Source organism: Aulonocara stuartgranti, assembly GCF_965226115.1.
Source record: "Aulonocara stuartgranti genome assembly, chromosome: 4".
In the NCBI taxonomy this organism is placed as follows: Eukaryota; Metazoa; Chordata; class Actinopteri; order Cichliformes; family Cichlidae; genus Aulonocara; species Aulonocara stuartgranti.
Window position 1 is genome coordinate 3,191,944 of NC_138942.1, and position 22,817 is coordinate 3,214,760.

Genomic DNA, 22,817 nt, shown 5'->3' on the forward strand with positions numbered 1-22,817 from the left:
CTCTAACGCAATCAATTATTTCCCTCCCCGGCCTCCTGGGCTTCCTGCTTTATACAAGGTGGTTCAAAAAGGGGAGTTCAAAGGTTGGTGAATTATACTTGTCTTTTCATTGTCATCTTGATTAGCTGGATAGAATAGGTAATGAGCGGAGGGAGGCAGAAAAAGAAGGATGCAGAGCAGAGTTGGTGCTGGAGGGCTCGCTCTCTCACCCTGCTCTTGTTTACCGAGGCTGCACACTGGGCTCACGCCCCTGTCTTTTCATTGTTGCTGGTTTGGAACTAATCCTTCCAATTTCCTTCTGAGACAGGACAAGATGTGTGCGCTTTATTTATTTATTTATTCGACTTCACATATTCCTCTATTTACTTTCTTTTTTTTTTTTTTTTTTAGCTCTTGCTTGCAAATGAGGGTCTGCAAGGAGCAGATAAGGCACACCCAGCCAAGGACTGAGGGCACCAAATCAACCAGGAATTAAAAAAAAAAAAAGGAGTGGAGAGAGGAGGAAATTCTCCTAAAGGAGACAACAAGACGTACGACGTTCGTACGAGATGCGTTGAGTTATATAAGATCTAAATATGGCGCGGCCCATTCAAGTCCGTCGGCACCCAAGGTCAGCGAGCAGGACGTGAAATCGGAAAGGCTGTCTCAGCTCCTTGGGGAGGAGGCCCGTGCCGTGAGATGGTCAGGGGAAGTCTCCGTGGTCCTCTTATCTTCAGTGAGCACTGAACCCCACAGGCCCTCTAAGGCTAATACATCTCCAAAATGACTCTCACCAGAGTGGCGCCGCTGACGAACAGCAGGTCAAACCACCCCGCGCAATGTCACAGAGCCGACTGGAAGCTAGCAGGGTCTCTACGATGTGCCTGGCTCCTGTGAAGGCCTCTTTGATTCATCAGCCTCGCCTGTACCAACTCTCTTTAGTTACTTAAAGGGCTTTGGTAATGCAGCCTGTGAGCGGTGTGGGCTTTTCGGATAATAAATGTTTCATATTTTGCAGGGTTTCACACGCCTTCCTCAATCCCGGCGACCTCTTTTTTTATGATTGGCTGACGGCTCCACGGTAAAGTCTGATAAGGTGCGGCTGAGACAACACCAGCAAACCCTTATTGATCCAGTGGGCATGACCGCTTATTCAAAAGGAAACAAACAGACAAAGCAAAACAAACAACTTGGGGCGAATTATATTAAATCACTCGGAGAGGGAAAAAAAGCCGCCGTCCAATTTCTGCTCTCGCAGAGCGCGGCTGCTCATAATTCGAACCGCGGCGAGGCCTGATAAATCTTACATTATCGATATGATCTTCAGGCTCTCAGGCAGGGTGTACGTTATCACAAGTGACATGCTCAATCCTTCCCAGATTAGATTCCCAAACCGGCCCACATCCCGGCTGACAACGGCTTTCGGGGCCGAAATGAATCAGCGACGCCTCCTCAAACAGAGCACACCTGAACCAGAGTGACATCACTCAGAAGTGATAGAGTTCCCGCTGGTCCATCTCTGCCTCTCTCCGTCTCCCCACCTCCCCTCCGCAGACCCGAGGCCATTAATAAATACCGCAGTGATATACCCACTCTCCCCTCACAAGCGGAGAGTCACGACATATATCACTGCTTTTCTCATCGAGTCCAACAAGGTTAGTCTTTTTTTCTCCGTGCGCGTGTGTGCTCTTTAGCTCCGAGCTAAAAAGAATATAGCGGTTTGCCTAATAGATAAGATAACTCGAGAGGAAGAAACCCAAAATAACCCTCCACAGAATATTGTAAAATGCTGCCGGAGCAGCCCCCATTCATCACACGCGCTCTCCTACTATCACGTCTCCTGTAGATATGATCATTTTTGGTGGGAAAACACTAATTATTCAAAGCTGAAGCCCACCCTTTGCTGCATTTATGAGATTTATGAGGACATATTTAGAGGCGCACTCCTTTTTCCTTCTCCCAGTAATTTCCCCTGTTTCACAGCCTGTGGGATCAACTTGTTGCTTTAAATCAAAAGTTCTCGGGAGCCGAGTCGGACACATCGGAAACATGTCCGTGTTTTTACTTTCAATTCAGCATTTTCTCAACAGCTGCTCGTGGAGAAAAAAAGTAGCCTGTGCCTGCTCTGCAATGCATTTCTGTTTCTTTAAGCACTTGAGAAGTGAACGCTAACGATGGCTGAAGTCAGCCTTGTCTTATGGAATTATGGGAAACACTCAAAACAGCCTCAATATTCCCAGTTACAGCCAATAGACTATGTGCACGTTAGCATATGCTATTTCCGGTGTCCTATTCGCGCCTGGTTTACGGTCCAAAACAAGTTAAGCGGCGATTTACATTTCTATAGATGTCTTGGGCATTTACCCAATATATCTGTAAATGCTGTTCATAGAGTTGTCGATATTTTTTCCCTGCACCTCAGAGCAAAAGAAAAAATGGATTCAAATGTTATATTTCGCGGGTGTTATGTTCTAAAATAGGTGAAATCAAGTAGCCAATTTTATTTTTTGACGGTGCAAAACGTTTCGTGGACATACAGTACTGCACTTCAGAGTCACACTGCCAGCGATCGATGCAGCGATTCTGTACTGTACAGGAGAGATGTCACGGAGGAGATCGTCTGCAGCGATCAGGACGCAGGATGTGACGTAAAAAAAAACCTGCGAAACAGCGAGGTGAAAGGTGAACCGCTGTAATTTTGAAGGTAAGTCACAACATACCCTTTGTAAATATTAATGTATAGAAACCCTTACAAAAAATGAATGATTGCTGGTGTGGCTTTTTTTCACGGTTTGTTAACATGCTGTGTAGGTGTGTACTTGATGAGCTGATATCAACATAACGGGGGAAACATCTGGTTTGACTATTCTTCACCTGTTTAAATCATCAGACCAGTGCTTCTGAATGTGGACGATGTGTCTTCTGCTGCAGTTCTCCAAACAACTGATCGATCTAAACTCTTTAAACGTAAAAATTGATCATTAGATTTTTTATGACACAACAGTGGTGAGTGTTCCCACCTTCTGCTCTTTGTAACTTAACGCCATCTTTCCGTTTTCTGGACATGATTTTGGAGGATATCTTGACCGCAAAGTAAAGCTACCGGAAACGTACAACCCTACATCCGGTCTCAAACCAGGAAGTTAGCATTTTCTCGTGCACAGGGTCTATTAATTAATAACTTTACGGAGATTTTTGTCTTTAAAACCCCTCAAATTACATACAAGAGAATCAGTCTCATACAATCTGAGACCCTCACCTGTCACTGTAAGCAGCGGTGGTGGTGGGTTGGGCAAATCTGTATGCTGCATAGCCACCCTGTAAAAGAACAAAAAAATACCACCATATTTAATCAGTGATTACCTGTGCAGACAAAGGTTAGCTCTCAAAGACGCAAGAAAACAACCACTTGCGCACACACAGCCTCAAATTGCCTTAATGGTTAAATGTCACCACGCAGTAGTTTGCTCATCTGCTCACACTCCCCGACTGCAGCCTCCCCGTGAGACACCAGAGGGTGCTGTTTGATATATGGTGTGTTAGGCAGGTGGTGGCAACAAGAGAATGAATGATGTTCTGAGAGGCAGCGCGTTTAGGGGGAGCAAGTCATTGTCGCACCGGAGGCTCATCCGAAGCGCAGCAACGGAGGCAACGTGAGCCAAATCCCCACATTTGGCCCATTTTTAGATTGAGGGCGCGCCGCTGCTCCGTAATTGAAGATCTCCCCCTTTTTTCCCCTTATACATGACCCCCCCGGCTCACAAAAGAAGTAAGAAGGCAGAAGACGGTCGGACCATTGGGGAGTCAGGACCGCTGTATTCATTTGCCAGAATGGGGAAGGAATTAAAGACCTCATTGTGGAGTGCTGCTATTACTCTCCTTGAAAAATGAAGCTGTTCTCCCACTGTTTTTCTATTAGTGCCAGTGGAGTGTGTGCCCATCTGTGTCCATACGGTGGATAGGTGGCTTTTAATAATGCATGTTTTCATTTATTTTTAAACTCAAGGGGAGGGGGGTGTCCGATGCAGAGCGACATCGCGAAGTAACGGTGAGTCGGCCGAGGTCGCGGGTGCAAGCGAAATCGGGGCCACGGCGATCGAATTCCGCTCCTTGATGTTTACCAAGGGGACAGGAAGTCACAGCAATTGAAGCGGATGACTTCCTGTGGGACGGTCATGCCTTGGGAATGTGTTGATTACAGCAACAGCCTGAACAAACACGGAACAATAAATCACTCTCCCACATTGTCAAATCCTGCACGCGGCCGCGCAGCACATTTTTTATTTTGTCATGGGGAATATGTGGGTGTGCCGTGTGTGTCTATGCATGCATATGCATTAGCGCATGCCACGTATGTGCATTTATATGTGCATGCATTCGTTCCCCCCCCCCCTTCTGCTAATGTATTAGCAGAAGCCTTGACAGAACAGCTGGCTGCTTTTGACAGCACGCCAGTGTCCACTGAATGATTGTATAGGACACTGAGGGCTGTGGGACGGCTCCCTCTTGGTCACTCGAGACCTTCACATACTCTCAGCCAGTCTGAAGCAATGCAGTGGCCATTGCCAAAACTAATGGCAGTAAAGCACCAGGGGCCGGCCTGACGCTTTGAGTGATGGACCGACCTGGCCAGGCCTCGGTCAGGGGACATAGCTGTGTAGGACTTAGCTGGAGGTGGCTAAATGAGCGTGAGAGACAAACAACATCGCTCAGAGCACAGCCCGGGTCTCTTCCACAGTGGTGGGTGTCCCTACAACAAAAGCCGGTGAAATACGGCCCTATCGTGCGGGCCGGTGTGTAAGTCATGGATCACTTGGGTTTAGCATTTCATTCCCAGACACCGGTCTTTGTCAGGGTGAAAGTGAGAAGGAACTGTCATTGCTGCTGCTGCACAGACAGTCATCTCAGTGCGGTGGAAAAAAAAAAAAACCCCAAAAGGGACAAATTACATTCCTCGCAAACGTTTGGACTCGTGTCAAAGTGGGGCAGCGTGGTAATTTCAGCATTATCTCCACAGAGTCCACGCTCTTCTCTGTCAAGGGCGAGGTGCAGCAGGGCCAGCCCCCGATGTGACCCTGCCTGCACGGACAGCTCCAGAGGGACAGTTAATCCCTTTATCTGCGGCTTCTCTTATCTCCCACTTGCTGATGGCTGGGAGGAACCGGCTCCACTCAGGTCTGCGCAGACCCCCTGGGGCAAGCAGGGGATATCCCAGCCAAACCCTCGGAGTGAATGCAAAAACACCAGAGAGGTAACAAGAAGAAAGAAAGCTGGCGGGGCGGCGGGGGGGGGGGAGACTTAAAAACCTCCAGACAAATCTAAAGGAATAAATGACCAAACTTGACATGGGACACTGAGTCAGGGTCTGCCTCTTTGCCAAAGTCTGAGATCATAGGAAGAAAAGAGGGAGAGGAGGGAGGAGCTGAGGGGGTTTTAAATTTTGTTGTTGAGTTTCTTGGCACAGTAGACGGAGGCCTAATCGACGCCGGCTTGGCAGCGAGGCTGGGGGCTGAGGAGATCACGTTTTTGTCTCCAGGGCTGGGCTTCTTGTCTGTTTTACTTCTGTTTCATCTAGAAGAAAAGTCAACTGTACTTACATAGATCTCTGCACCGTAGAAGCCATCTTGGTACACCACCCTGTGAACGTGCGAAACAGGAAAGCACAGTTAGTTGACTTGGACTGCATCCGACCCCACCGACTCTCAGCCTTTGCCAATTTTCCTATTTTGACCATTTGCAGGTCTGTGGGGTCAGCTCTTAGCAGCTTTAGCTCGCTGTACCACAAATAATGAATGACACAAACTGAAAGGTGTAACGGTTTCACATCCCTGTCCAATTTTCTGCTCTGGTAAAATTGTTTGTCTTTCCAGTTGCTGCAGTTGCTATCAGGAGGGCTGGCGGTGGAGAGGGAGGACAAAAGAAGGCAGTGAAGGAGCTGCGTCACATGACTAGGCTATATAAATCAACCGGCTGCCATCAGCAGCAAAGGGGTCCCCGAGTGGGAAGGAGGCGAATGGGGATGTGGGATTTCCAGTCTCAGCTGCGAGTCCCACCGCACTAAGACAGATCCAGATCTAATCACAGATAGACAGCTATGGCGGGGCAGCGGCCAGCCTCCGTCAGACCTCTCCCACGGCCACACAGACCAGCGCTGATAAGAGACGAGTGCGAGGCAGGCTTGCATAAAGCCAGGAGATCAGCACGGGCCCCGGTCACAGTCCAGTGAGATCTGACTGGTAATACACTATCGCAGCTCTCACCTTGACTTTGTCAGTTACTCCTTTGTCAACACACGCTGTACAAATGTAAGGACGGGCAGGGTTCGGTTATGTATATCCGCAGATAAAAAAATATGTAAAATTACAGCAGCAATGCTGCCTGGCTATGTTAGACAAGCGGGTTTCCTGCAGGAGGGCACGGTCTTGAGACGCAACAGAAAGATTTCTTTTAAATTATGAGTAGAAAAGCAAAGTTTGGGCATAAATTCAGTCGGAGCAGTCTTGGGTACAGTTTCATTCATACTGCAGCGTGAAATCTAACCAAACGACAGCTATCTATATAAAAAGTGTTCGTTGTGTTCAGACTACACAGTATCAGCCCAGTTACGGCCTGACACTGATGATGTCGTGTGCTACTTTGCATCAGGAGGAACAGTCCACAACACGCATTTTGTCTTGATGTCTGAAAGAGTGTATAAAAGCTAAAACTCTCAGCTATGAAAAGACAAAACTTATCGTACCAGACAAAAATATCATGCGACCCGAACCGGGCCTCGGAGGGTCAGTACTCACGCTCCGTAAGCTGGGATTGGTGGTGGAGGTGGAGCTGTGCGGAATGTGTTGTACACAGCCCGTCCCCGTCCCCGCAAGTGGGCACCCCTATAGGCCACCGTAGCGCCTGTGGCAGGGTAGGGAAATCCTGTTACTATAGAACAAAAACACACACGAGAAGAAGAGAAAATGACTTTCAGAGAACATCCTCGACTTGGCATTGCTTACCTTATGACAGAATACATTAGAGAGAGACGTGTGGCACTGCTTTCCCTATGACAGAATGCATTATAGGGAAGACAAGGAAACAATAGATTTAATCTTTTCTAGGTGCGCCTCATCGAGCACTCTCCCCTTTCCCAGCTCGCTGCTTTGTGCCGTACTCAGCAAGGATCCACATTTGCTGTACGCATCCTTTCCCGATGCCTGGTGAGGGGCAGCCTTGAAGCTGGGCAGGTAATGGATGCAATACCACTAGTTTCGCACCACGGCTTTTGCATAGTTTAGACACAATGGGCTAGCAACAAAGAGCAGCGGGAGGGTGGACGGGGTAGAGGTAGAGGGCGTTTCTCGGTGTCGGGCGGAGACGAACAGGCGGTAAAGGTTGTTGAACAACTTGACTAGACGTTCTGAACTTCCCCGAGGGGAAATGGAGCAGATGGGCAGGACAGCCAAGTCCCAAACCTCAGCATGACCCCCATCTCCAAACCCATCTGGGACCATCTTTAGCCAATCGCACAGCCACATGCTCTGTCCTCTGCTGATGGCTACCACTGAACGTGAAAAGGGTCAGTTGGGGTGAAAGGCTTCGGGGTGATGAGTAAGGGTTGGTGTGACGGTCGCAGATTAGAGGACAGCCGATGTGATCGTCAGCTCTCCACTTAACCTTCAATCGGTCCACTGGCTGTCTGATTACAGGCTGTGGAGGTGCATACAAACACACTGATCTCTAGACATGATTAAGCTGGCCTCTACTTTTCCAGCAATTGTAATTCCCTCACTGCTCCCTTCCCTCTGGTCTTCGCCCTCTCTCCCTCCCCCAACGTCTGGTCCATCACAGCACAGTCAGCCCCGTTATTCTTTATCCCCAGAAACGCCCCTTCGTCACCCTCTCCTCACCTTACTCTTCGCCTTATTCATTTCCGCGACACGCTTTGGATGAATTCATCACGGACCGCTTCACTTTCCCCAATCACAGATCACTCTGTGATGTGGAGCTCGAGTCTGATTTGGTTTGGTGGGGTGACGCGGTGCCTCGGCTGGGGTAAATAATGCGGGTTAATAACACGCATCCGGCCTGTTTCAGACGACCCGCCAGTCCCTCGCAATCTCCGACAAACTAGACTACAATGAAGATCCATGGCAGCTCGTAGGTAAGCGGTGCTGTATGGGTTTGTGCCTGGGGAGTGACAGCCTGATGGTACTCTGCCGTGTGCAGCGCCAGCCCTGCATTTGGTCGAGACCAGTGAGCACCCTAATGGACGATGCTCACCCTAGCCTCGCTGCTTCAATAAAGCTGACAGGGAGACAGATTAGTGGTGCTTTTAAAAACACAGAGCCCGGTTTAATGTCTTCTGCCATTAACATCACGCTCCATTAGTGAGTCCGCACACATATTCAAACTTTGCGTCTCATTTGGCCAGGTGACGCCCACCAATGTGCGGGGCGCTTTCTTTGCTGCCAACACACCCGTGGACGGCCTGGACTGGGACGGTGCCCCCTTTGCCTCCCGGGTGATTTATAACGCTGACCTTGACATTTAAATTAGTCCCTCCTTTTTTTTGGAGCAGTGGACGTCTGAGCACGGCCGCTAAAGGGCAAAAACAATCCTTGATAGTTTTCGAGGTGCGTTGCCCTCTTCTTAACAAATCGCCGCTGTTTCTGGGCTCCCACAAAGCCCAATTGCTTCCTTCTCTTTTTTTTAAAATTTGTATGCAATATGCATGCGGTGATGTATGTGAATGTAAACTCATAATGAGTTGGCGATAGGCTACACTGCTTCAATAATAACCCATAAATCAAAGGCGCTGTCACACCTTGGTAAGCCCATGAAAAGCAACAACAGCAACAGCGTATGAGAGCGCAAACCTGGTCTAGCCACCAAAGTCAAACACCCTTTCCGGGAGGGGGGCTGGAGAAAATATGAGTTATGCGCTGAAGGGCGGCGGGGTCACGCTGCACCTCGTATGTCATATGTGTCAACTTGAGAAAAGCTCAATACCTGCAGAGCCAGTTGGACCCGAGGTAATCCCGCTCTGTGCCAATGATGGGGTCATAGCCGGCTCCCATAAAGAAAGATCTGATTTTCCACAAGGTTGATCTCTCTAATACTTCCTGCTCAAATACATCGGGCAATGAGCACTTAATCCACGCACTGGGGACCAAAAAAACAGCTTAATCTAATCAAGAGTCTGGAGCTTAATTATCCCCCTAAAGTACACTCCAACAATGAGAGGATCTGTCTACATATGTTAAGATGGCAATTAGCCTTTCTTTTCTGTCATTTACACAGCTGGTAGATTTTCACGAGTCCTCAAAAAAGAAGGAAAAAAAAAGAAACCTCCACCTTAGTCGCAGAAAAATATGAACTGGTGAATGAAAAGCTACTCATCTCCTGTCTTCCTGGGAATTAGCTGCCGAGAAGAGTCTCTTTGCGTTAGTCTGAGGAGAGCCGAGCCATACGAAGGGATTTCTAAGTGACAGCTGTCCATGGTGCTGAAAACATCCAGCGCAAGTTTGCCAATTGCAATAAGATGAGCTGAGAATGCAATATGCACGGGATGTGCCGCTCACCCTGACGAATGATGTCACATTAACAACAAATAACGTAAAACAGAGTCCCGACATTTGTGCCGTTTTTAGCTACACGCCTACTTGCTGCATCTGTATGGATGGAGCCAGACTCTTGTCATACTATATTTGGATAGCGGAGCACAGATTCTGGGGCTTGTTCTACAAAAGTTTAGCGCTCGCTAACACAGGATAAAAATGAGCACTGGTACTGGATGCCTACCAGCTACCTCACACTATGATTTGTGCCACAGCCATGTGCTATTGCCAATCCCTCCATCTGACTGGGAACCCCACTGCCATGCCTCTTTTTCTCTGGACCACACCGCTGTCCTCTGCCACCCCTTCAGCAGGGCTCCATGGGAGGTTTGGGTATTAGGTGGCAACGGAGAACACGGACCCACGTTTGGAGCTGGCTGCCAGTACCCTACCGAGAACCCTCCTACCCCCTCCTCCACGCAGAGGAGGAGCCAATCTACCCTGGAAGAGGTTAAGAGCGGGGAGCCGGTATGAGGCTCTCATCCGTCATTCTCCTGAATGGGTTTTGAGGACAATAAACCTGTAGCGCCAGGACGAATGGAGACGAAGTGCGCTGTCACCGAGCCAGGATTTATGGCTACCAATTTCACTGATCTCCTGCACAGAAATGAGGACTGATAAACAGTGATTAATCGCCTTTATATCCCATTTTACTCCCACCAAAAGTATATTAACTGTAGCTGTGATGATTTTGGAAAATGTCCTGAATGTGGTCATCATTTTTTTCTTTTTTTTTTTAAAGGAAGAGTAGAAGAAGAATGCAACAGTCAACAAGCTGGTCAGAGTTTGTTTTTTAGCGAGTTAAAACAGCCTTTTGCTGCTCATTAGGGAGGTTTTGTTTCAAAAATGTATCTCTTATTTATGTTTCCCATCTTCCCAGCTGGCAAGCATATGTTGTCGTTTAGGCTTGGCAAACTCCAGCGCCATGTCAAGACGACTTGAAAAATTAGCAGCCAATAAATCACCCAACCCCTCCTGCTTCCCCTGCCTGGAGTGGTGGACCACACTCCCTCTGATTTATGAGATGATTTGGGAAGTGTGTGTGTGAGAGAGAGAGAGCGAAGTAGAGAGTGTGTGCATGGAAGAGGGGACATGTATTTGAGTCTGTGCTCTACATAGGTTATCTATTTCTGTGTGCTGGAGTGCTTTGGTCTGAGAAGCAGGGCAGGTGTTAGCGTTGCGCGTGGATATGGGTCAAGTGAAATTATTGTTTACGTAAGCTGAGACTTACTTAACGTCCCGATTTTCAATTTAGAGAAAAGGCGCCACGTTTTTTGTGCCTGAGCGTGCAAGAAGGAGAGGGACGAGCGTACGTTTGTGTGTGTGAATAATTATCGGCAGGAGATGTCGAAACTAAAGGAATGTTGGTGGGGGGAGGTGGGGAGTGGGAGGCGAGGGAGGAGGCTCGGAGGGGGCGAGGGGTTGGGGATGAAATAAAAATGATAGATGACTGCTTTCTGTCATGGACAGTTATTTAGAGGTTCGCCGTAAAGCTGTCCGGGGAATGAACAGATTTTAGTCTAATGAGCAGAAAGGAAAGCCGTTAAAGTGGCGCGATGTGCTCAGCACTTCTTCCAAATGAAATAGTACCATTTCCCCCTCATTAAAATGCAAAGGGTTCATATAACATACAGCAATAAAGCTGGCATGTCGAGGCAGAGAGAGATAGGGAAAACCCCACTGAGCTCATCTCATTCCTCCATTACCGAGACCAGAAGGAATAGCGGCCTTCGACAGGGTAGGTGCCAACAATATCGCTCACTCAATCTCCTTTATTCGGTTAGCTCTGTAAAAGTCAATCTGGCGCACTTGGCAAATCCATCCACAGCAGCAGCCTCCACAATCTGATAACAGTTGCAGGGGCGCTTGCTCTCGAAATCATTTTTTTTCCAGCGTTACAGTTGCACACCGCGCAAACAATGGCTCAGGCTCCCTCAGCCACTCAGAGAGGCTTGGATCATCCACTGCTTATCTGAGCCGCTCTCCGATTCACTTTGATTCGAGGGGAATTTCATGTTCAGTAGGTTCAGGATGAACCTGATTGTAGAAATTCAGGGGTCAGACTGGGACAGGCGGTGGCTGATAGCGGCCTCGGGTACGGTGCGATGCGTACAGCGGGAGGTGGAGAGAAAAACACAGAAAACGGCTCTTACCGGCATACAGTTCAGGACCGTAGACAGCTCCGACCACCGGATTCAGCTTCCAGCCTGGCGAGAGGACCGAAAGAAAAACTTGACTCACAGCGACGACTACGAGCGAACTCTTATCGTTTAGTTTGCCACTCACCGTTCGTGTACGGGTTGGCCACTTTTTTGTTTGTCATCACTCGTGCTGTCGCGTTGTTCACCTGTTCCAAGCAGCAAACACAAAGCCTGTGATTACTGACCTTTACATTTACCATCCGCGTATCCACGGCGAGCTACAAGCGAGCAGCAAACCAAGATGAATAAAGACGGATTCATAAAATAAATGATTATGTAAATTTGTTTGTGTGATTGAGTTTTGGTTCGCCCTTTCATGAATTTATTCATCATTTCAATTTTCTTACAGATGATTATATTACTGGAAAGAGAGGGAAAGCATGCACCAATTACCCACAGGTATGAATAATAATAATAATAATAATAATAAAAAGCATCCTCAGAATTGGTTGGATAAACAAATGGATTCCAAAAGCAAAACACAGACAGTGCTTTGATTTTCTTCTATTGACCTGATGAGAACGGCCGAGTGCGGGCTCGGCTCGTCGTAAACAAAAACAGAATTAGAGCAGGCAACACTAAACGGTGGCGATAGGGGAATGCACGACTGATGGCATGCATTCACTCTGCGTTGTCAGGTAATGATGGACAACTGGTGTTGACGTGTATGGATCCCGCATTCTGCCGAGAAGGATTTAAACGCACCGTCATGCATGCATACATTCAGGCACCACACGCACAGACAGAGCAGCCGCATGCTTATGCAGAGGTTTATGGGTAAGTTGAGAAGGCAGCAGGCAGGCAGAAGAGAAGATGAGAATAAAGGGAAAAATGAAAGCACCTCTATTTTGCGTCCCTCTACGATTGTACCGTTTAGTTTCTCCCGTGCACGATCAGCATCTGTGCTTGTTTCAAAAGTTACAAACCCAAAGCCCTGAGAGCACCACATTAGCCATTGGTAGAGAGACAAAGGAGAAGGAAAAGATGGACACACACACAGAGGAGGAAGAAAAGGGAAGGGAGGAGAAAAGGGAGAGAGAGGTGAGAAGACAGGAGTAGGTGAGCAGCAGAGTCGAGTTGTAAGCAGCCAGATTAATTAGAGGCAGTTAGTGAGGCGTCAGGAAACAGCAAACAGAGAGATCCGAGGAGAAGAGGATAACGGTGACGTGACCTCACACAACAACACCAACAAACCTGCCTGCTTTACCCAATTAAACAGCACAGCACCGGTGCCATGGGTGAATGTCAGGAAGCAGCGGCTGCCATAATAGTCGTATAATTATCTACACAACTTCAGCGGCACAGCCGCCGTCTCCCTTTGAAGGCGTGGGCAACGGCACAAGGAGTGAGGATGAATTCTCTGAACAGACACGTTAACTTGATCTCTGGCTGTTTCTTATTCACTGCACTAATAGGTGGGCCATTTTATGGAGGCGAAATTACACCGGCTCATTGATGCAACAAAGAAAAGAAAAGTGAATGGTGTCATTGCAAATATGCTCGTCTGTGATAGAGAAGAGCTCCGATATTGACTTTAAACCCCGACCAAAATATACCCAACCTCTCCAAACTCTCTCTGCCTGCCTCCCCTGGGGGGTTTGTCACTTCCTTGAGTTATGTGGACTGGGATACTGGACTCTCTATAGCGCAAGCTTTAAGATATTCTGGCCAAACAAGTCCCATTCCTGTGGTTTCTATATATACTTATAGAGGTATAGGCTGAGGGAGAGAGAGCATGGCCGGCGCTGCCTGATAATTGCTTGAGGATGTAATACATGTGAGAGATGGCGAGCGGAGTGATCTTGTATGCATACGCAGGATCTCCGGGCTGCTATTTCTAGCATAAATAACACGCGACCTGTCCTTGGGGAAAGAGAGATAAAGAAATAAATTCAAAAAAGGAATTGAGGGCAAAATTAATCCTTTGGACATTCACCCGACTGTGGTTACCCCCTCTATCTTTTTTTTATCATGCACAAATAATTAGCTTACAAGAGCACAGAGTGGAGCCACCATTTTTCAAAGGAGACAAACATATTGAATGCAAATTGCCAAAGCTTCATAGGAAATAGATTGTTTATTAATGGCCTGGTAGGTTCATTATATAGCACACAGAGTGCAAGAGGGAGAGAGGCATCATGGGTAATGGCTTTGTAGGGCACAAACAATAAATGCTTGTTACGGGCGGAGGAGACCGGTTTATCCGGTGCTCAATCTTGTCTGGCAGAAGGGGCTGAGTGCAGCAGCGTCGCCTGGTTCCGGGGCTCCCTGCACGCCTGTATACGAGCCCAAAGTACTCCCAGGTATGAATGGGAATCAATAGCATTCATGCCTCAACACCCAGCCAGGGAGCCTGTCGCCTTTATGAATGGAAAGCTGTGGAGCTTAGTACACTCTATTAAATGAACAGCTGGATGAGTAGCTCTCGGCTGCTCACACCTCCGCAGGCTTCACCTGTCCTGGTTGGGAGACTGATACTGCAGTAACGCATCAACGCTGTGGCCATTTTTCTGGCGGCTGGTTGGCGTGTTTACGAGTACAAATTATCTTTGAGACAAATGTAGAAATGATCCAAGGTGTGCAAGTTCACAATGTTGTTTAAGGAGGCGCAGCTTGAATTATAAGCAGTATTTCTTATTTTCTGCACGGGTGACCTTTAAGAACACTGCTGTCTGCATTCTGCGTTTTTCTTTGTCGGCAAATTGTACAAAAAGACAAAACTAAAGTATCGTGCTTCCTTGTATATCCCTTTGCCGTCCATGAATTATTAAAAACACATCACAGAGTCACCGCAAAGACCCACTGCTTACACATACACTGCTCTGCTACTGAGCACCAGGTCTGCAGCTGAAAATAGTCCCCAGCAGTAGTATTTACTTCCCTTTAAGTCATGTTTCCTTTCAAAAACATCTTAAATAAGGGTTTTGGTTTGTGGCCTTTTTTAGTTGTTTTGCACTTTATTTCCTCTCACTATAAACTTCTTTGCTGATGATACTGTGATATATGCCCCAATCCTGTTCCTGCAGAGTTACTGATTCAGTCTTCTAATGATGTTTTGCAATTACTGCAGCCTCCTTTAAAATGCCTACCAACTGTGTGGCATTCTCCACCTTGGTGTATATGACTCTACCTGTCCTAGACTTTAAATGGTACTAACTGTTAAATTAATTGATGTTAAATTAAATCCATAGGTTGTTAATGTGTAACTATACAAATGTAGGATAATCTCCACATCTAAAATCTTTCCAAATTGCTGCAGAGAGAAAAGAAAAAGAGAAGAGCAGAGAAGAGATGGAGTTAGAAAGCCTCGCTGACTAAATTCATGAGGACGACGACCAGAGAAAGAAAAAATTATAGTATTAAGTTGTGTTTAAGAAACACAAACAAACAAAATGTATAATTTTTAAATTTTTCTACTAGTTTCCTAAAACACACAGAGTAATCTCTATTATCCAGCCATCTGTCAGTAAACTTGAATCTACACATTTCTAATGACGAGTGTTTCTATCATTGTAAGTCATCAGGGGCAAAAGCTTCAAATTTTAGTATTTTTAATATAACTTAGAACAGTTAAGTTAATGTAGCCTATTAGCCTACTGTGCATGTTAAGCACTTTTTACACATATATAAAGCACAGGCAGTCACACACTATGAAAACACTCAATTAAAGATTTCTATTCAACATCGAACCAACTCGTAAACACAAACGTCCACAGCCTGTCTTAGACAATCGAGATATTCAGTATTGTTCTGCGGGCCCATCAGCACTCCGGCAATTAAACCCTTCATCAGTTTTATTATTTATCACACTTAAATCTAATTAAACATTCTCATGCACTACTCTGGGTAAAAAAGGTTTCAGGTACTGCAAACTAACCTCAAACCGGAGACCGACGTTCCCCTTAGTGTTCCTAAAGCTTTATTATCTGATGTTTTTTGCTGCTGTTTTTATTAATTCCTTGTTTATTGTGTTCTTTTGTTTCTGCCTGCTCATTGTGTTCCTGTTAATGTTTTTGTTCTCCCTTGAAAAACAGATTTTAATCTCAATGAGAATGTCTGAATACATTAAAATTAGAAAAAAGATAATGGCCCGATGTATTGCAGAGGTGTTTTTTTTCTTTTCTAATAAAGTTTGTATCCTTCTTTTAAAGACGTTCAACCTCGGCACAAACCAGCAAGCTGCGACCCGAGTGCCACAGAAGTCAAAGAGCCGACAAACACCGCCAGTCCTCACCCCAACCAGTTTCTTTAAAATAACTTGTGGCCAATAGATGAAGCTCTTTTTGCCCAAAGTTGGACAAGTGTGTTAAAAGTAATAGATGTAAGAAAGAAGGGGAACGTCTACACAATCTTAAGCTTCACTGTAATAATTCAATTCTCTTGGAGGCAGCGTTTCGATCTGCAGGTTCTTCTCCAGGCGTGTATTTTCATAAACGTGGTATTAGCCTTCAAATTCATTTTAACTAAACTACATTTATTTGGTAAATATCACAAAGAACTTTGTTTTTCATCCGGTCTGAAACAAAATGATAAACCTGAATAATGTAGGACCTTTTCAATCAATGCCCAGGCTTCAAAGAGGACCCCCGTCTCTAAACAAGCAGTTTCAATTCCATATGCTGGAGGACCTGCAGCCTGTTGCTGGATTAAGTGAAATGTGAAACAGCTCAATAATGAATTGATTGACAGGGCTAATGATTCACAACTTGGGGGAGAGCTGCAACAAACAACAAAAACAATAGGGAGAGAGAGACAGGAAGGCAGTGGATGTAGCTCTCCAGGACCAGGCTTAGAGACCACTACTCTCAGCCAATGTACACACTACACTAATGCCATCATTAGGAAACAGAAGAAGTACATGGTAATGAAGCAGCTGGCGTTCTAGTTCACTTACCTTGGATCCTCGCTCATTAAAGATAATCTCCACATCTAAAATCTTTCCAAATTGCTGCAGAGAGAAAAGAAAAAGAGAAGAGCAGAGAAGAGATGGAGTTAGAAAGCCTCGCTGACTAAATTCATGAGGACGACGACCGGAGAAAGAAAAACCATTAAGGCAATATGGAAATGTTACTTTTGTGAGGAAATGGTGGTCAATTTGCATTTGTTAGCTCAGCAAACACTTCTTGAAGCTCGCTGGCGTGGTTTGAAAAGAGAACTCGTAGCTGCCGCTGCAACGCGTCTCTGCGCGTCTCTCGGTACTTTACGAAATGAAATCACAGTATTCGTAAAAGTACTTGATCTGTGATTACGTGGCAGTGTTTATGATGTAAGTTTGCTCGCCTGTTTCGACACAAAGAGAAGAGCGGCGTCGGACGGTGTTTTGATGTCGTCTTGAGACGCGGACCCCGACACCTCCGCGATCACCTCGGGGAAACTTGCTCCTTCGAGTCTTGTGAAGAGTTTAGTTGATTATTTCTACCTTTCTCTCTGTTTATAGAGCCTCCTTCTCTTCTATTCTTTATTCTCTCATCCTCTCTTTGTTTGTGTGCTCTCGCAGTCAACAGGACCTAAGGGCCGGTCCCCGGGGGTTAACACGCTGCAGCCTTTCGATTTTAACAGGCCTGCCTTCGGATCATTAGAAAACAGAGGAATGAAAGTAAACTGTAAGTTCCTTTAATGAGTGGAGTGAGAGCGACTTTTAATTGCTGTCTACAATGGCTGTATTATTTCATTAAAAGTAATTACCCTGTCAAGCGGTCCGCGTCGCCTTCATTTCAGCACAACAGGGAAGAAATGGGCCTTTCCATGTGGTCGACACTCAATGGGAATGGATGGATCATTTGACTGAGCCACTAATAGGGGTTAGGAGGAGCCGGCTATTATCTGGCTGGAGTGAGTGGAGTGGACTCCAGGAGATGAGCGTTTATGGGTTAGCGGGAAAACGTATGTTTCCCCTCATTTCAAAGAACGCAGCAAGCTCAACGCACCAAGTCGCCAAGCCAAAAACAGGCTTTGTCATTTAAATCCACCTCTGTTTCCACAGGGCGTGTCCTCTCCCCTATGCGTCTGCTCGTGTTGAAACTAGTTCTATAGATCCTAGACGCACATCTGCTTCATATGGCGCTCGGCTCCACTGATTCGAATGGGGAGCGTTGGCTCGATCACGCACGCAGGCATTTATATCCCAGCGTGATGCCCCTTTCTCGCCTGAGAAGACAATGCTTCCCCCACGCAACGTGCAGATGCTAATTGTTTTAACCGAGCGTAATGGGCTTGTGGCGTCGATTAATTAGTTTCAGAGGAAGTCATCTTTGTGGATTTCCACATGGCGCTGGGGACTGCTCGCTGCTCACCAGTGATCTCATGCACTTCTATTCCCACCCACCTACTTGCTCTCAATCTCTCTCTCTCTCTCACACACACACACACACACACACACACACACACACACACACACACGGGGAGAAACAGCTGCATCAGCAGCCCCAATAAACAATAGCTTCAATGGGAGGAGTCTCCAGAGGGAGGACAAGGGAGAGACTGATGTCATCTAGGAGGCTGCAGCTACATGCATCCATCCATAGATTAGAAAAACCATCCAATATCTGTATGAAAATAAAAAAGCATTAAGAGAAGCATCGAATGATGATACTGGGGGTTTGCATGTTTTATCTAATTTATCAAACTCGTTATGTTTCAATTACGGCTTAACTGGAGCAAATCATTCCCGTGCTTTTGAGACATTTGAATGTTTTTATTTGGTTTCGCATTTTTTTTGTACATTATAATCTGCCCTCAGTACATAATGGGGTATGGTGATTGGGCAAAAATATTAGTGACTGATTAAATACATCTGCAGTTATTTTTTTATTTTGCTGGTTTTGTGTTCTGCTTCCTAATTAAAGTGCAATTACTCAATAGAGCCACAAGAGGGAGTCTACTTCGGTTTTGTTGAATTGAGCTAGATTGGAGAGTCGTGCATAGACACGATTAACAAATGTCGTGTTGTTGTCCTGTCTGTGTTATGTAAACAAAGCACCCGCGTGGAAGCCTGCTCTGAGTAAGTTCAGTGCTATCACGGAGCTTATGCTACGTAACCAAGCTGTTTGTTTTCATCAACGCTACCACGTTTCAGGTCGTGCACCCTAAATATTTACGGATCAGAGCAGAATAAAAACAGGATGGGAAATGTACCAAGTAGTTGCAGCAAACAGCTCCTTTTTCCGAGGCTGATCGTGCAGCACCCCCAACTTCTGGGCAATCACTTTTGTTCACATTGGTGATGGCCACAGGTTGACCGGTGCAAGGCATCCTGCCTCCAAACAAGAGCGCCACGACTTGGACTGATTGCCGACAGCTGCGTCACTGAGTTTCTGTTCCAAGGTTCTGGCTGAACTGAATGCAAGTCGTTACTGTGTTTTCTGTTTAGTGTGAACGTCTGTTTTTGGCAATTTATTCATCGTATTATCACAAACTGATTGCACGTAATTGCCAACCTGACCCCATTCAGGTTAGCAGTTAATTGGGGTCAATTCCCAACTTGAATGGCCAGCTTCAATTGCAAACTGATAACAGACTGACACAGTCTTATTGCATTTTTATCAGCGTCTCGATGCATGAATTTGATGACGACAACCGACTTCGACGACTGTCAGAGATGTTCTGTGCCGCTGACCATTTCAAAGGGGATGACACTGCACCAAGGTTTTGTGGTAGCGTGACTGCACCATTAAGAACACAGGTCGTGCTTGTATGTTCAATAACAGGGCTGTAACTTGACTCTTGGGTGCTTTTCCATTTATTTTCTTTGTAAACCACAAAAGAAGAGGCTACTCGGAAACAGCTCTGGCTAGACAGCGTCTGTATTTTAAGAACACTAGTGTTTTTGTCTTTCTGCACTTGGAAGTGATAATCGACTATATTTACTAGACCTCAAGCTTCCAAGTGTGGAAGCAACAAACAAGATTGAGGCCCTTGTGCCTCCACCTTTGATTAGCCTGAATATCTTTAAGCTCTTCAGAAACCTATAATTACGCTACGGCGCCCTGTGTATTCAAACAGAGCACGCTCAGGCGCAGTGACAGTCGGAGTGGTGGTGGTGGGTGGGGGAGTGCAGAGGTCCTGATTGCTCTGGGGAGCGCTGCGAGAGCCCTTACGCTCGCTGCAAGAAGCACTGCTGAAGAACCCAGTCACACAAACGAGGGCACCCTCAAGCAGCGCAGCATGGGCGCCGCGCAGAGCTCACTCGCGCTTGGAGTGTTTTCATTTCCCCCACACTTACTCACTCTCAGAGATCACAGTTTCTAATTACTGATTAACGTCCGCTGCGGTTGCCCTAATGAGGCCTTCATTCAGCGCCTCGTTAAAAGCTCACAGGTTTCTCCACACCCTTAACCCTGTGATGTCAGGGTGGATTTCAGGCCCTCCCTTCTCGTTTGAACGCCGCCTACCGTTGTCGAAACCTTCGTGGCGCTCAGTGGAGGCAGATGGAGGCTCCTGGTGGGGGCTTTGCTCTGCTGTAGACGCCTTCTCTAGTGAGCCGTGCCGCACTTCCACTCTCTCTCTCCTCTGTCTTCCCGCCTGCGTGTCTGTGGCCTTCACTCATGCGTAACAGTAATGGCGTATTGAGCCGGTGGCGCTCCAGAAGCCATTAGAGCTAGAGGGATGAGGCTTTGCACGTGCTGATCGCACAAAGGCCCATTGTGGAGGCCATGTCAGAGGGTGGAGCAGACCAGCTATCGCCTCGCCAAGCTCGACCCAAGACAATTGATCCCACAATTCTCTAGTGTGCCAACCACCAAGAATGAAAGGAAGGTGCAGGTAAGAGGAGGGAACGGGCAATGTGGGTGAGAAGGGTGATTGAGGGGGACTGGGTGGGCTGTGATCAATTCTGTATCATATATCTGCACGAGCCAGTCAGGCACACAAAGCTTCTAAGCTAATTACTGAGGTGATTTGGATTCCACACGACCTGCACCAGAGCTGGGAACAATAAAGCCAACAATCAGAGAGAGAAAGAGAGAGCAAGCACGCAGCCATGTTGTCTGCAATTTATAAAGCCACAGCCACGGCTCGCGAGTAATTAATATCATCAGCTGGATGTTGTCTTCATAACGACGAGAATTAACGCCTCTGAATTCTAATGGTCCAATTAGCGCATAACATTTAAAGTACATTTTTGGCAATCGTCTCCATTCAGATCCATTATCGTTATTGAATAGGGGATGTTTGGTTCAATTGGTATCGAGGCTTTTGTGAGACACGAGGGTGAGCTGTTGAACTGTATATATTGGCTCATTAATTGCAAAGAGACAGAGAGAGAGAATTTCTGTGGTGGACCTCTATGGAACTCCAAAGTGTTCAAAATTAAATAAATAAATAAATAGGTCAAGATGAAATAAATAACTATGTGAATAAATAAGACACAGATATGTAATGTGAGAATGATATTGTGAAATAATGGAACACATTTTGAAAACAATGCTCATTATTGTGAAACATATTACATTCTGCTATATAAATTTTCTTATTATTGTGAAATATTATTTCATGGTCATTATTTTTCACAATAACAGAGATTATTCCTGAGGCATTTTATTTATTTCCAGCCGTTTTTATTCCAAAATCCCGTTTTTCCCGATGGTCTATTTATTTCATAATGCGACTTTTCAGCAGAATGACTTTGTCTGTCAATCAAGAAAGACAGGGCGGAGCCGGTTGTGTGATTGGTTGCTCCTTTACTCAGACATAAGTAATAGCACATGAATTGTCGATTTAGGTTTAATGGTGCAATGCGTCTCCTATGCAGCTGGCGGCAGTATGCAGCTCAAAATAAACTTAAGGCACCGACAAATGCAAAACACTGGGCGCGAATAACGTTACAGGTGTATCAATTCTTGTGAAGGGCATGGCTGCAGGAAACAAGTCCGTTTCTGAGTTACTCAGAGAACTTGCTAACCGCTTAGATTGAACGTCTTCACCTCAGTCTGCGTATTGCAGCAGTGTACTGGAGATGAAGTGGTCCCTGGTCCAAGTTCTCATCACAACCGCACAGTGTTAACGTTAGCAAATGCTAACGCTATCACAGCTAGCTCCACTCCACGAAACGCTGTTCAGGGTAAGTAACGATATGTTATTATTGCTTGGTTAGTCTGTCTGTCTGGCAAAAATGAGCTTTTTAATCAGTTTAGTCACAGATTTTTTTTTAATACTGTTTTTTATCATAGCAAAGAATTCTATAAATTAGGTAAGAGAAAATAATTGTCTTCTGGGTTAATGTCTGTATTACTATTTACATTGTTGTAGGTAATAGTTATTCATGACTGTTTTAAAGTGGCTTATCTTCTGTGCTAATATGGAAGACAAGTAATCTATGTGAAAGAAAAGAAAGCAATTTTAGTTCAACGTAGTGATTTTGTAAGTGGGTATAATTTGAAAATGCTTTTACTAGTATAGTGGATGTTCTTTAAATATTTAACATTTAAAGTGTGTGTCACTTTACAGACTCCAACTTCAGTTTTGGTTTGGTCTCACCGTTGTAGGTCATAACACAAACAAGTCGTCAAGTCAAGCAGCTGAGGAAAGGGCTTAAGGAAACCATGGTATGGCCGCTTCTGACAGAAAGATCAGACATCATTCCTCCTTTCTTACCAAGGGAATCAGAGACTGCTCCCTGTTGTGAGGTAAGGTCAGGTCACATCTTTTAACATCTGAATAGTAAAGCTATTTGGTTAATTTATGAAGGATGAACATTAATTGTTGACACAAAACACCAATATACTGTTTTGTATGCGTGGGTTAGTTGAACAGCTGGGTTACATTTAATAAAAATACACCTAATGTTGCTGATGCTCTTAAGACTACAAGATAAGTAAAGCTATAAAATGACTGTGGCCTGCCACAGAAGATGAAGATGAGGAAGAAGAGGAATGCTCTCGAGGATAAATGCAGAGTGGCAGGTTACCTTCGGTCCTTCATTGAAAATGGTAAGTCTGCTGCGATAGGTATTTTGCCATTGGTTTTCTCTGATTATACTTTGGAAAATTACATACAGTCCAGTGATCTTGGGTCATTAACAAAGTACACTATAGTAGAGCTG

General features: G+C 45.8%; 2 protein-coding genes across 9 annotated transcripts in view; one reads left to right on the forward strand and one right to left on the reverse strand.

Moving 5' to 3' along the window:
* Window positions 1–22,817, forward strand: part of LOC309704605 (uncharacterized protein) — a gene marked incomplete at its 3' end in the record, with an annotated part of 144,331 nt that overhangs the window by 116,768 nt on the left and 4,746 nt on the right. For 2 of the 5 annotated variants that reach the window (XR_014276299.1, XR_014276306.1), the window contains exon 4: window positions 391–2,500. Coding sequence is in view for 3 of the 5 variants with exons in the window: in XM_082529867.1 (XP_082385993.1) it covers window positions 12,129–12,178; window positions 15,931–16,036 (156 nt within the window). Of the gene's footprint in view, window positions 1–390; window positions 2,501–5,849; window positions 6,216–12,128; window positions 12,179–15,930; window positions 16,570–22,817 lie in introns of those variants that run through there. The other 3 variants (XM_082529872.1, XM_082529867.1, XM_082529871.1) reach the window with 3 other exon arrangements.
* Window positions 1–22,817, reverse strand: part of LOC309704600 (RNA binding protein fox-1 homolog 3-like) — a 352,816-nt gene that overhangs the window by 5,673 nt on the left and 324,326 nt on the right. For 2 of the 4 annotated variants that reach the window (XM_082529848.1, XM_082529845.1), the window contains 7 exons: window positions 16,674–16,727; window positions 12,621–12,713; window positions 11,865–11,925; window positions 11,732–11,785; window positions 6,771–6,903; window positions 5,577–5,616; window positions 3,239–3,297 (listed from right to left, as the gene is read on the reverse strand). In XM_082529848.1, coding sequence (XP_082385974.1) covers window positions 3,239–3,297; window positions 5,577–5,616; window positions 6,771–6,903; window positions 11,732–11,785; window positions 11,865–11,925; window positions 12,621–12,713; window positions 16,674–16,727 — 494 coding nt within the window. The remainder of the gene's footprint in view (window positions 1–3,238; window positions 3,298–5,576; window positions 5,617–6,770; window positions 6,904–11,731; window positions 11,786–11,864; window positions 11,926–12,620; window positions 12,714–16,673; window positions 16,728–22,817) is intronic. The other 2 variants (XM_082529847.1, XM_082529846.1) reach the window with 1 other exon arrangement.